This window comes from Parus major, chromosome 10 (assembly GCF_001522545.3).
Source record: "Parus major isolate Abel chromosome 10, Parus_major1.1, whole genome shotgun sequence".
NCBI classification, from domain to species: Eukaryota; Metazoa; Chordata; class Aves; order Passeriformes; family Paridae; genus Parus; species Parus major.
The window spans coordinates 192035-204568 of NC_031779.1; the positions used below are offsets into that span (position 1 = coordinate 192035).

Genomic DNA, 12534 nt, shown 5'->3' on the forward strand with positions numbered 1-12534 from the left:
GCCATGGGGCATTCCCCTGGGGTCTCTCAAATTTTTGGAGGGCGCAGCCTCCTTTTTATCCTAATTCCCGGCCGCTTGTCCCTTCTCTCTTTCCCTATAGGCTGAGGTACTTGAGAGGTACAGGCTTCCCGGAACGCCTGATACCGGCGGCGATACCTTCCCCCCCCACCCCCCAGTGCATAATCCCTTCTTAACTTTTATGGAATTCATAGTGTTCTTTTAGTCCTCTTTTGATCTTCTACTGGAATCCATCCCATTGTTTCTGTCGTCTCTCACTGATAGCTACATCTTATCAACTGACCCACAGCTTGTTTGTAAAGACAAACCCATCATTCCTCTCACCTGTAAGGAGTGTGGGAGGGGGCGTGAGGACCCCCCTGGCGAGGGGCAGAGGTCACTCGTGGCCGTGGAGGTGCGGGCAGCCCTGGCATCCTGGCGAAGGGCGCGTTCTGCAGCGTCCCCGTGGGAGCGGGCCAGACACGCGGCCCCGGTCCGCTCCGGTCCGTGCGGGGCCGGTCCTTGCGGGGTGGCCGCAGCCCCGGCGGTGGCGGCGCCGCCCCCGGTGGCGGCGGGCGCGGGGCGGGCCGGGAGCGCGGAAGTGCGGGGCTGGCGGGAGCCGAGTGCGGGCCCCGGCCCGGCTCCGCAGCCCCCAGCCCGTCGTGGGCCGCCGCGCCGGGTGAGCGGCCCCTCGGCCCGGCCCGAGCCGCCGCAGCGCCGCCGTCCCTCGCCGCAGGTGCCGCCGCCGCGTCCCGGGGAGAGGAAGCGCCACGGGCCCGGCCGGCGGCCGCCCAGGCCGGGGAGGAGCCGCCGGAGAAGCGATGCAGGAAGGTGAGTGGCCACGGGGCAGAGTGACTGTGCCAGTTCCCGGGCACTTGCGAGAATACCCAGAAGAGCCCCATGTCATTCATCCACACACCCATCCTTCCATCCACCTTTTCTCTTGTCCACCCACCTATACACCCTCCATCCATCCATCCATCCATCCATCCATCCATCCATCCATCCATCCATCCATCCATCCATCCTCTCTATATTCTGTGGGCACAAGAGCATCTCTGTTCTTCCAATCTTCCCTGCCTGCTGGGATGGGTGTCCCTCTTGAAGCCCACCTTGCCTGGCCACTGGGTGAGAGTGAGATGCTGAACTGTGACTGCAGTGTTGTTCCCACCTCCAAATGCTGTTTCTTCACAGCCATTGCCATAACGGAGCAGCCAGTCTCTGTCTCTGTCCCGGTGGGATATTCCTTCGTGCTGCGGTGCCGGGCCCAGGGACACACCTCACTGCAGTACCAGTGGTTTTGCCAGTACCAGGTAAGGAAGGGGTGGCCCTGTGTATGGCACCAGGCTGGATTCCTGCATGCAGTGGGGGAGCTGAAGGAAGGGACAAAACCAGGGGTTTCCACTTTTGTTGCTCTTACAAGGTGCTTCCTAGTGCCTTCTACTGCCTGCAGTGAGAAGTGAATTGCTGCCCACTGCCTATGTTTTCCCTTTAGTCTGACTGCCGCCTGATTCCTGGAGCAACCAATGAAGACTTGCCCATCATTGCAGAGCAGACCCAGCTCTACACCTGCAGAGTCAATGACCTCCACAGAAATGTCATCTTCTCCAACTGGGTGAAGGTAGAGGTCCATCAGTGTGTTGCCAGAGGTACAAGCCTGTCTTTTGCCTTCTTGATGTATTATGGAATCACAGAATGGTTTGGGTTGGAAGGGACCTTCAAACTCATCTTGCTCCTCCCCTTGCCATGGGCAGGGACACCTTCACTAGACCAGGTTGCTTCAAGCCCCGTCCACATGCACCTGCACCTCATGCTTGCCATGGGTTTCCCAGAGTTATACTGGGTACTGGGACTGGAAGAACCCATCTGGCTGTTTCAGAGCTGACCAAAAATAACTCGGGGTGTGGTTGACCTTAGAATGTTGACTGCACCTTTGGCAGGAAAGGGCAAGGATCAGGTTTGGGTAGCCAGAGGCGGGGCTTTGGTGTGGCATTTACTATCACAGGCGTTGCTCCCAAGGGTTCCCTGCTCCCCAAGGAGAAAGATGCAATAGTGATGGTCAAAAATGGCATTGTTTGCTGTCCCTGTGGAGGGAGGACCAGCTCTGTCTTGCTGCCTTGCAGGTCTGCCCCCTCGGCTGTGGCAAGGAGAACCGGTCATTGTCCTCAACCCCAGTGAGCAATGGGTGGAGCTGGGGCAGCCGCTGCAGCTGCAGTGTGCTGCCATGGGGGTCCCAGCCCCCAGCTACCAGTGGTACCGCAATGGGAACCTGCTGGAGCAGCAGAAGAGAAAAAAACTCTGGGTAAGGTTTTCTGGGGATAGTACGGGAGCTTTGGGTGCTGAGGAGGGTAATGGGAGAAGCTGATTGCAGGATTGTGAGAAAGCTCTCCATGTACCACTCTGCTGCTTTGGTAGCTGGCTGGATGACTCTGCATGAAGGGGGAATATTTTATGGACTTCTTTCAAAGTTGTGGGTATTCCTCTAAGAGGTAACCAGTCCATAGATATGTCAGCACGTCTCTTGTGCCCTTTTACGCAGAGACATAAGAACAGTTACTGTCTGTGTGTGGAGGTGACTCTGGATTGATGGAGCTGCAGGAATGCTGTCTGCCTTCTGGAGACCTAGAAGGAAATGTGGTTGGTCCTGACAGAAAAGAGTTAGGGAGGTAGTAGAGGGGCTGGCTTTATTTTGTGTCTCTGGCTGAGTGTAAGTCAGTGCTGTCTTCTTGAATCAAGAAAGGAGATTTCCTTCCAGGGCATCATGTGAAGGCCACAAGGACAAGACATCTAGTCTCTTCTCAGTAGTGGTCAGTGGTATTACAGATGGCCTTAGATGGTATTATATGGTGGCCTTAGATTGCAATTCCAATGGGAAAGTTCACTTTGGGCACTAAGAAGAGGTTGTTTTTGGAGGTGGATGGTGCTGTGCTGGAGCCAGAAAGGCAGCAATGTGCAGCAATGAGTGTTCAAGGCTTGAATAGACAGAGCTGGGGCCACCCTGACTCATTGGTGGCTTTAGTCCCTCTCTAAGCAGGACCCTGGGCTGGAGAACCAGAGTCCCCATCAGCTGGTGCTGTTCTGGTTCTTGTCCCTGTCTTGATTCTTTGTGAGGCTGAGTCTCTGTGAACAGAAGGAAAAATACTTTTTATTCCATGAACACAAATGCCTTTGGCAGATCCTGGCAGGGAGCTTCAGTCTTTTACCATAAATAATGTGATTTAACTTTTGATCTGCCTAGATTGCCCACACCAAGGCCAGTGACTCTGGCACGTACCTCTGTTGTGCCTCCAACAGTCATGGAGAGCATTGGACCAACGCCGTGGATGTTCACGTCGGTGAGCAGAGCCAGCCCACATCACTTTGCTGCATACCACCTGGTGTGAGATATAATTAGAGGGAACAAAGGAATTTGGTGCTCTCTGGAGATGCTGAGCTGGTGAACAAGGACCATGATAAACATTATTCCTTGGTACTGGGGCTCAGGGAGCAAAGGGAGCAGCGGTTGGAAAACCTCCTAGATGCAGTGGTGCACTGTGTGGCAGGTGGGATGCTGCTGGGCCTTGTAGTGTGTCAGACACCTGCTGTGTAAGGGCAGGCTCAGTGCTTAGCTGCTCTCTGCTGTTTTCATGCCATGCCAAGGTTCTGCTTTCAAAGTTCCAGACCAAATCACAGCAGGCTTCCATGGCTCTACTCAATTCCAGTCTTGCTGACGTGAAAGGATGTGCTCGGATACAGAGCTGGAGAGGATGGTGTTTATTTGGGAAGGTTCAGGCCCCTTGGGCTGGCAGCTCAGGGCTGATTCTATGTGAGTGATGGACCCCAGGGGGAGGATGTGTTCCCAGAGCCGCGGGTATGCTCCACTTCTGGCTGCTTTGGCCCTCTGCCTTTACCTTATGTGAGGCAGGAATAGCACAGGCTGGCTTTTCTGGCTCTTTACTCCACCTAGAGATTTTTCTATGCCATGAGCTTCTTATGCTGCCTTTTAGGCTGGCTTTAAAATTTCTCCACAGTGCAAAGTGATCTTGTGTAGCCAGAGAGCACTCTGCCTGCCTCCTCACAGCTGGCAAAACACATCCTGGGGGGACAGAAAGTGAGAAAAGGATGCCAGATTGGGTTGGGTTCAATGTGCTACTGCTGGGGAGCTTCTGTCAGAGGTGGAAAAGGATGAGTGGCTTTGTTCTGCAGCTTTTCAGGCATCTCTCATGCATCAGCAACACTGGTTCAGGGGTCAAGGATCTTCAAGACCCATGAGATTTATGCAATTTATTCTTAATTTCTTCTAGAGCATGTAGGGTTCTAGAGCATGAATTTTCTCCTAGGCTGGATTTTTATATTTATTTCTGATTGAAATAGGAGGAGCTGGAGCTGTTAGGGTAATAATGATTTTAAGAGGCTGGAAGTGCTCAGGCAGGAGAGCTTGTGGGCCAAAGTCAGTGGCTTTTCTGAGCCAGAATTGCTAAAACAAGGAAAGGCAGAGCAGGGAGATGAAAAACTCTGCTAATATTACTGCAATCAAAAGCAAACAGGGCAACTTCCTCTGCACTGAACATTTCTGGCAAGAAACTCTGTTTTGGAGCTTTTATTACCTTGAGTCATTGTGTTTCCTTTGCTTTTGCTGCAGCAAGGTAGCAGGTGAGTCGCATCAGGTACGAGCTTCTCCATGTTGACCCTTCTTCCCTGTTCTGCCACTTCTCTGGGTTTTGCTTCCAAGCTGCTCAGGATGTCATAAATCAGGCTGGATTTCATAAATCCTCCTAGCATCAGACCAATGTCTTTAAGGTTAGCAGTCAGGCTATGAAGGAGTTGCTTGAAGAATGTTGCTTGTGCAGATCCTTTGTGTGTTTGATCTAGCTGTGCATTGTTGGGGATGTTGGAGCAGAATTCAGACCTGGCACTGGGTGCTGGGCTCAGGCTTACTGAACCCAGGCTTATAATTTCCCTCTTTCTTTCCCAGGTATGTGTGGCTCTGGAAAGTTTTTTGGTGAGTAATGTAATCTTTTCTTCCTGAGCAATTATTTCCTTAATTAAAAGCCAGGCTCCAGGGTGGATGGGAGGACGAGGAATGGGGGTGCTTTGTCTGCTGAGACCGATTCAAGCCTTTATGATCACATTGCCACAGCCTCTGCACTTTTGGATTAGAGCTGCACCAACATAAGATGAGTCCCATCCCCTGCCAAGCCCTGATCTTTTTCAACAAGTGGAGTAAGATTATTCCTAATGAGTAACTGAGTCTTAAGCTCTGTGCCTGCAAAATGATTTTGCAAGTGTTGTTCAAATGACAGCTTATCCCTACTTGAAATACCTCCTCAGAGCAGGGCAAAGTTCCTTGCACCCACCCCCACTGAGTGACATAAATCCATTTTTTTACAGTGGGAGGTGGGGATAAAATCAAAGCAGGAGCCATGGGTTTCTCACCTTTATCCCCATGAGGGAAAGGACCCCTGAGCCTGGCTCAGTGGATCCCCCTCCCAAGCACCACTGACACACCAGACCTGTGGTCATGGTAGGGCAGGTAGAGCAGAACCTCTGCATTCCTGGGATTTTGGTTGTCAAGTGAAAACTTTTCAAGCCTTTCTGTTAAATTGATTGTGTGTTTTGTCAAAGTGTTCAGAAAGCTAAGGGCTTTCTGGAGGGTGCTCCAGGCTTGCAGCAGCCTAGGGTCTATCCTTGCTGCCGCTTTCCTTAGGTTGCCCATATCCTCACTCGAACGGGAGGAGCTGAGATCTTGCCTCCTGCTGAGCATTTACAGCTTTTTCACTTGGTCTTTGCTTTAGCTACAGGCAAAATAGCACTTTTGGTGGGCAACAACCGCTACCAGCATCATCCCAACCTCATGGCTCCTGTGAGGGATGTGTTTGAGCTGAGTCATCTTCTGGAGCATCTGGGCTTCCAGGTTGTCTCCCTGCTGGATCTGAACAAGGCTGAGATGGCGACAGCGGTCAGTCGCTTCCTGCAGCTCCTGGGGAAGGGAGTCTATGGTAAGGCCAAGCCAGCTCAGCCACCTGCCCATGCTGAGTAGGGATTAGGCCATTTTCTGAATAGCTCTTGAATTAAAAGAGAATAAATTGAATGTTGCTATCTCAAGGGAGACCTGCATCAGTACCATCAGTATCAGGCTTGGCAGCAGCTCTTGGATAAGTGTAGTTTAGTTTTGGCAGGTTATAGTCAGGCGAAGTGGATGTTTCTCCAACATGTGGCTAACCTCCAATGCCAACAACATGGGCTTACACTGAGTTTTTGGGGAGTCAGCACTTCCAATAGTGAATGGGAAAGGGGGTTTTGATTTTTCCTTGGATAAAAGAATTGAGGAGACTAAATGTCCCCCCTCCACTCATGTGTGAGGAAGTGAGCTCCTTTTGAGAGCTTGCTGCATCTGGTCATGATTTCCTTGTTTCTCTTTCCTGGAGGTCTAATTTGGGCCCCTGACAACCCTTTTGCAGAAGAGCATTCCCAGCTGCAGATGGCTTTGAGGTTGGGCTTTGTGCTTAATTGTGCACTGTGCTCAGTAAGGAAGCATTCCTCAACCGCAAATCCAATCATCAGATCTCGTGGGTCTTAAAGCAGGTGTTCAAATTTGGTGGTGAAAGTAGCATCTTTGAGGTCCCTGGGATTCTCCCAGCATGTCAGATACCCTGAAAACACCTTGCAGGTGGTTTTTTTTTTTATTCCAAACCTCAGCGTGAGGCTTACATTCCAGATGCGTGGTATCCAGACAGTGAAAGTCAGTGTGGGCTGATTCCAGGCTGGCATTCAGCATGAGGTTTGGACATTGTGCAATGGATGGGGACCTGGCCACAGGGTAAATGCTGCACAGCCACCTTGTTCTGGGAAGCACTGACTCATTGGAGGAGGCTGAGCTGGTGGGAAGGGCCATGCACAGTCCTGGTGCTCTGCCTGAGTGCCTATGACGGTGTATTCCTGTGACTTCACTTGCAGCTTCCTTTCGTTGTTGCTCTCTGAAATCCTCATGTATCCCAGGCTTTAGCTCCTCTCCCAGGCTGGTGTCATCCCAGCTGCCATTCTTACCCTCTATCCACGTGAGGACCAAATGGCATTTTATCCATGGCCCTTCCTAAGCACTGAAGAGGAAAAAATGCTTGGAAACAGCAAACCTTTCATATTGTCCTGCCTTATTTGAATTTCTAGAGCTTTTCTGCATTCATGACCTCTGATCCTTCCTGGCAAAATTGATTTTGTATGCTGTCTGATTTTACAAAATACAAAATTGATTTTGTAGCAGCTGAGTCGAGTGTTTGTGAGGCAGTGCCTGTTTAGGTTGAGGTTTTCTTAACAGCTCTCTAGGCTGAGCTATATTCACACACCTAAAAGCTGGTAAAAATCAGGTGTGCTATTCTTTGAAGACAGTGGACTCCAGTGTGGGCTGGATCCAGCAGTGACTGAGTTTGGGGTTCTTGCCACATTCGCTGAAATCCTGATTTAATGGTGGGACATTGGGTCAGGTTGCCTACTGAGTGCCCCAGCTGTGGTGAGATGGCAGCTCCAGGAACAAGTCAGGCAGCCTGCTGAAGACCCCAGAGGTGCCTGTGACAGCCAGTCCTGTACATCGTGTTGGGCAAGCTCCTGTGGCATCCCATTGTTCCTGCTTGAGGAGCCTTGGAGGTGCCACCTCTGTGTAGCAGCCACCAGAGCTGAAGTCAGGAGAGCTTTGTGTAGACATAGAGAAGGAGGAGGGGGCTGACTGGTGGACATGAGCCGCCATGGGTTGGTGCTCATTGCCCTTTGTTGTGTGGTCAATGCTGATGAGGGCAGTTGAGCTTTTTGGACTCTGTCCCTCCAGGAGCTGTAGGCTTTTGGGAGACTTTCTTCCACATCTCCAGAGCATCCCAGCACAGCTCCAAGGCCGGGATCCTGAAGTGTTCGAAAAACAACTGGATGTGGCACTGCACTGTTTTGTGGGCATGGTGAGGTTCAGTCCAAGGTTGGACTTGATGATCTTGGAGGTCTTTTCCAACCCTAATGATTTTATGATCCAAAGGTTTCTCCAATTTACTGTATGGAGGTGGTGGGTTATTGGGCTGCTTTTCCTCCAGATCTCTTCTTAGAAAAGCTGCAAAGGATTTTTGAAGGCCCCAAACATCCTCTAAATGATTTCATTATTCTACCCTCAGGCAAATGAGGAATCCCCGTGGGTGTTATTTTGAGCACCCTAAAAAGTCCCAAATCAAAAAAATTATATTGGAAACGCAACAAGAGCAGAAAATTGCAAGCGGAATACTAGGAATATGGAGTCATGCCTTTATTAAGCCTCATGCTGACATTTCCTGCTTAATAAGCAGTGTTTGCAGCTTCCCCTTTTTAATTTTGTACTCAGAAGTTTTTCTGTGATGAGCAGTTCTGACTCATACAATGTGGGAAGAACTCAGAATAAAACATCCCTTTCCATCTCTGGGCAAATTGTTGACTTTCCTGTTCGGGAGGAGAGATTCAGTCCAGGAGAGGTTGGAGAAGTTGCTCAGGTAATGTGTAACTCACCTTTTCTGAATTTGAACACGAGTCTTTGTGGTTTATATAGCATGAGGAGCACTTGGTGGTACAGTCAGGTACTTAACAAGATCTCAAAAGTTAGAAGATTTAAGGATGGAATCATTCATTGTGGGCTTTCCTGTTACATTTCATTTTTTTCCAAGCTGCAGTGATGCTGCCTCGTAACAGATGTCATCACTTCCCTTGCATGTACAGGCAGAGGGACCAAAGCCACCAGTTCTCAATGGCTCAAGGGGCCCAAACTGCATCTAATTTTTCTAGAAGACTTCCTGTTTTATACTCTCTTCTAGTCTTGGGGGAGGGTTTTGTGGCTTTGGTTTGCAAGTTACGAAAGTTTAAAGCTTCTGGAAATCAGAGCCTACTGCCTCTGGCTGGCGATACACAAGAACAGGAACCCAAATCTCATGGGCACCTGTGAAAATGTCCACTTGAGAAACTTTCCATTGTCCCCTGCAAATAGAAACCAAAGGTGACTCAGGGTCTTTTGGACTATGAGATCATGTTTTCCATTCTCCACATGATGAGATCATGCTTTCAGCCCTTCAGCTCCTGCCCCTGTTACTGCATCCATGCAGAATCAGACCAAAATGAGTGTCCTGCCAATCCAGGGGCAGGAACAGCGGAGGGAAAATAGAGGAGAGGTTACTCACTGAAGTGTGGGCTTTGGCAGTGAATCTGGGAGAAGAATTTCTCCTGCTGTTGCTTCTTACATTCTTTTTCCCATTTCTGATTTCTCACTCTTCACTGTCCCCCATTTGCAGTAACACAACTCTCTGTGTCACCTCGCAGAACTATTTTTAACCCATTTCAATTCCCCAAGTTGGCTTTCACCAACCAGCATCCCCCAAGCAGCGTCTTTGGTCCTGGGTAGGGGTAGCCAGCCACTGTGCAGCTTCATTTTGAGAAGCTCCAGCCTGTTTGGGGATCCCTGTGCCAGCACTGAACTGAACACAGGGCTTGGAGAGGAATCCCAGCTTCGGCCATGCCAGGCTCCCCAGTGCTCACTTCCCACCTGGATGGCCAGGTGTTGCCAGCTCTTAGGAAGGCAGAAATCATTACTAAGTTTTATGTGCTTAAGAGAAAAACCCAAAATTATTGCTGGGTCTTGGGCTTCCCACTGGCATGTGCATGAGTCTGACTCCTCCCCTGCCTAACAGGGCTAGTGCCTGGTTTGAGGTTGTTGAAGCTCATGGTCCTCATGTTCTGGACATCTGAAAAACTCATCTGTCACTGTGTCTGATTTTTACCAGCTTTTAGGTGTGTGAATACAGGCAGACTTTTGAAATTGAGAATGTTTCCCATCACCTGATTAGGTGGTGGTGTTAGTCTCCTCCAAAACTAGGAAACTGAGGAGCTTATCATTTAAATGGCTGTCAATGTCTTTTCCATCCTGGTAAAATCCTTTTCTGTTGCTTTATTCCTTCAAAGAGCTGAGGACTGACCAAAACATTATACAACAATGAAACTCAGCCTGGCAGGTTGTAGCACAGAGGGTTTGGACGTGTGTAAACCCAGGGCCTTCAGGAGACAAACAGTGAAGGAATCCACAAGTACAGGATACCCTCTTGGGGTTCTAATGAAGGGAATAAATTGGGAAAAAGTTGAAATAGTGAGGTCAACATAGCTCCAGTTCCATAGGTGCTACTGGTCTAGGTCTGCCCTGTACTAGTATCCCATCAGGACAGGAGGTGGGATGTGGCCATGGGGAGCTGGTTACACGCCTGCAGGTCGGCATCCTGATTCATCCTCTCCTCTCCCCAGCTATATTCTACTATGCTGGGCACGGGTATGAACATCTGGGGAGGAACTACATGGTCCCTGTTGATGCTCCACAACCCTATGCCCCTGAGAACTGCATCAGCGTGCAGAGGATCCTCCAGAAGATGCAGCAGCAGCAGACGGCCCTGAACATCATCCTGCTGGACACCTGCAGGAAGTGGTAGGGGCCTCTTTCCCCTTCCTCACCTGGGCTGGGCATTCCGAGGGCTGGGGGAGGGTGGCCATCCTCAGCTGTGGGTTTTGACAACCCCTGTGGTTGCCACATCCCCCATGGTGCTGCTGAGCCTCTGTCAGAGGTCATTGATCTATGCCATAAAATCAACCACATTGCCTGGTCCTGCAGGGTGTCCTGGGGGATGGGTCAGTCATGGATTAGTGCACAGAGATCAGACCTTGTCTGAGATCTGCTGGAGAGAAGGGGCTCGAGACCCTCCTTTGGTTTTTTGAGGTGAAGAAGCCTGGCAAGTACAGGCAGGTTTCCTCAAGCCTGGGGAGGAATGGCTCTGCCTGGCATAAATTGTTGGCTGAAACTCAGCACAGGGTTTGTCTTTTGTGTTTCAAGCCTGACCCACCTGACCTGATCTTGCTGATTGTGTGCTTTCCTGGTCCATATTTCCTACATGCTCAGGCTGGGGGTGTTCAGTTCACCTCTCTTCTCGTGGCTGCATTCTTGTTAACATTTGTGAGAAGAGTGTAACAAGACAGGGGAAATATTTTAAGCCCTTGCTACTTGTTTTTTACTGGGCTTAAATCCTTCTGAAGTGGTCATATTGTGAAGCTGCTGCTGCTGAGGTCAGAGATCAGCATTTTCCCACTTTCTGTGGAAAACCCATTGTCCTCCCTTGGCCTGCAGACTTCTATCCTGCTGCAGGAAATTACTACTTGTCCAATTTCAGAAGAAGTGGTGGACTAATGCAGTAGAAGCTGTCATTAGTTTATTTAGTTTGCTCCTAAGGCAGATTTACAGGTCAGAAAAGACCTGGAGAGCAAATGTAGGAATATCTCTCTCTTCATGCTGTGGTTCCTGTGCTAAGAATTGGAAAGACAACAGGGTGTTTGATACCCTGAGAGAGCTGCCAGACCCTGGAGAGATGATAAATTTTCGATGTCTTTTAGCGGCAGTGGTGGGGCTGCTTGCTTTGAATGGCTTAAAACTGGCTGTGCTGGGACTTGTCCCACAGCTCTGGAGCAGGAGCTTGATGTCCCTTGATGCTGCCCTGAACTCCCCAGATGGGAGCATCCTCTCTGTCCCTTCTTTCTGGCTGCTGAGAGCAGAGTGTGCTGCTTCCCTGGCACACCTCACAGCACCTGGCTGTCCTCCCCAGTGTGATGAGAGGCAGGGGAGGGCCTGCAGCCAAGCAGGAACACCTGGCTCTCATGGATACTCTGCTGGAGCTGGGCTGCTGTGGCTCTGGGCTGCTGGTGTGTCATCAGAGGGGAGACAGTATGTGGGTTGCACAGGGACCACCAATCTAAGTGTTAACAATCTATAAAACAGGTTTTGAGCTGCTGTCTCCTTCCTTGGCATTGCCATTGGTTGCTTTGCTCAATGGAGCCTCAGTGGTGCTCTGGGAAGAAGATGCAGTGTGAGATCTGCTGTTATATTTAGGCAAAGTTGTGCAGCTGGTTTTCTCCCTCCTTCCCCAAAGTTCACACCTCCCCTTTTCCACAGCAAGCATAGCACTTCCTGCAGTGGGTGTTATCTCTGATCTCGTGGGGGCAGGAGCTCTGTCCTGAGCTCACTTTTTTCTCAAGAAGTCACCATTTCAGCTCAGGAAAGCATCTGGAGTTCATAGTTCACTGCTGTGTAAAACAAGGCTCCCAGGGCCTCCTTTCCCAAAACCCTCCTAGTCAAACTGATGCTGCAGCTCTGTCAGTGGCTCATGTGTGAAGCTGTGTCTGTGCTAAGGGAGAGCTCACCCAGAGTTTCTCCTCACTCCATGTGTTGGCATCAGAAATGCCAGGGTGGTGAGAAACACATCTCCCTTTGCCAAGTGGGAGCAGATGCTCAGCCTTAGCAGGGGAGGAATCAGAACACGGAGCCTGTGTGTAGCCTCATACATTTATATGCTGATTTTGGGTGGATGTGATTGCCTTTTCCAGTAATTCCCTGATTTATCCTTGGACCTGGAACCAAAGATTTCTGCACTAAATTAAGAGCAGTTGAAGAGCAGATAAATCTCAATATTCAGATTTAGAAACATGTCTCCTTTCTCACATTTTCTCTTCTGATCATCTTTAGGACAACTAATG

At 50.1% G+C, this 12534-nt stretch overlaps 1 protein-coding gene across 2 annotated transcripts in view; it reads left to right on the top strand.

The window, feature by feature from the left end:
- Positions 1-718: 718 nt before the first annotated feature.
- Positions 719-12534, top strand: part of LOC107209477 (mucosa-associated lymphoid tissue lymphoma translocation protein 1 homolog) — a 30712-nt gene continuing 18896 nt past the window's right edge. For both annotated transcript variants that reach the window (XM_015639275.3, XM_015639276.3), the window contains exons 1-8: positions 719-828; positions 1192-1310; positions 1493-1646; positions 2121-2299; positions 3236-3332; positions 4952-4978; positions 5772-5975; positions 10264-10441. In XM_015639275.3, coding sequence (XP_015494761.1) covers positions 819-828; positions 1192-1310; positions 1493-1646; positions 2121-2299; positions 3236-3332; positions 4952-4978; positions 5772-5975; positions 10264-10441 — 968 coding nt within the window. In that variant the 5' untranslated portion in view covers positions 719-818. The remainder of the gene's footprint in view (positions 829-1191; positions 1311-1492; positions 1647-2120; positions 2300-3235; positions 3333-4951; positions 4979-5771; positions 5976-10263; positions 10442-12534) is intronic.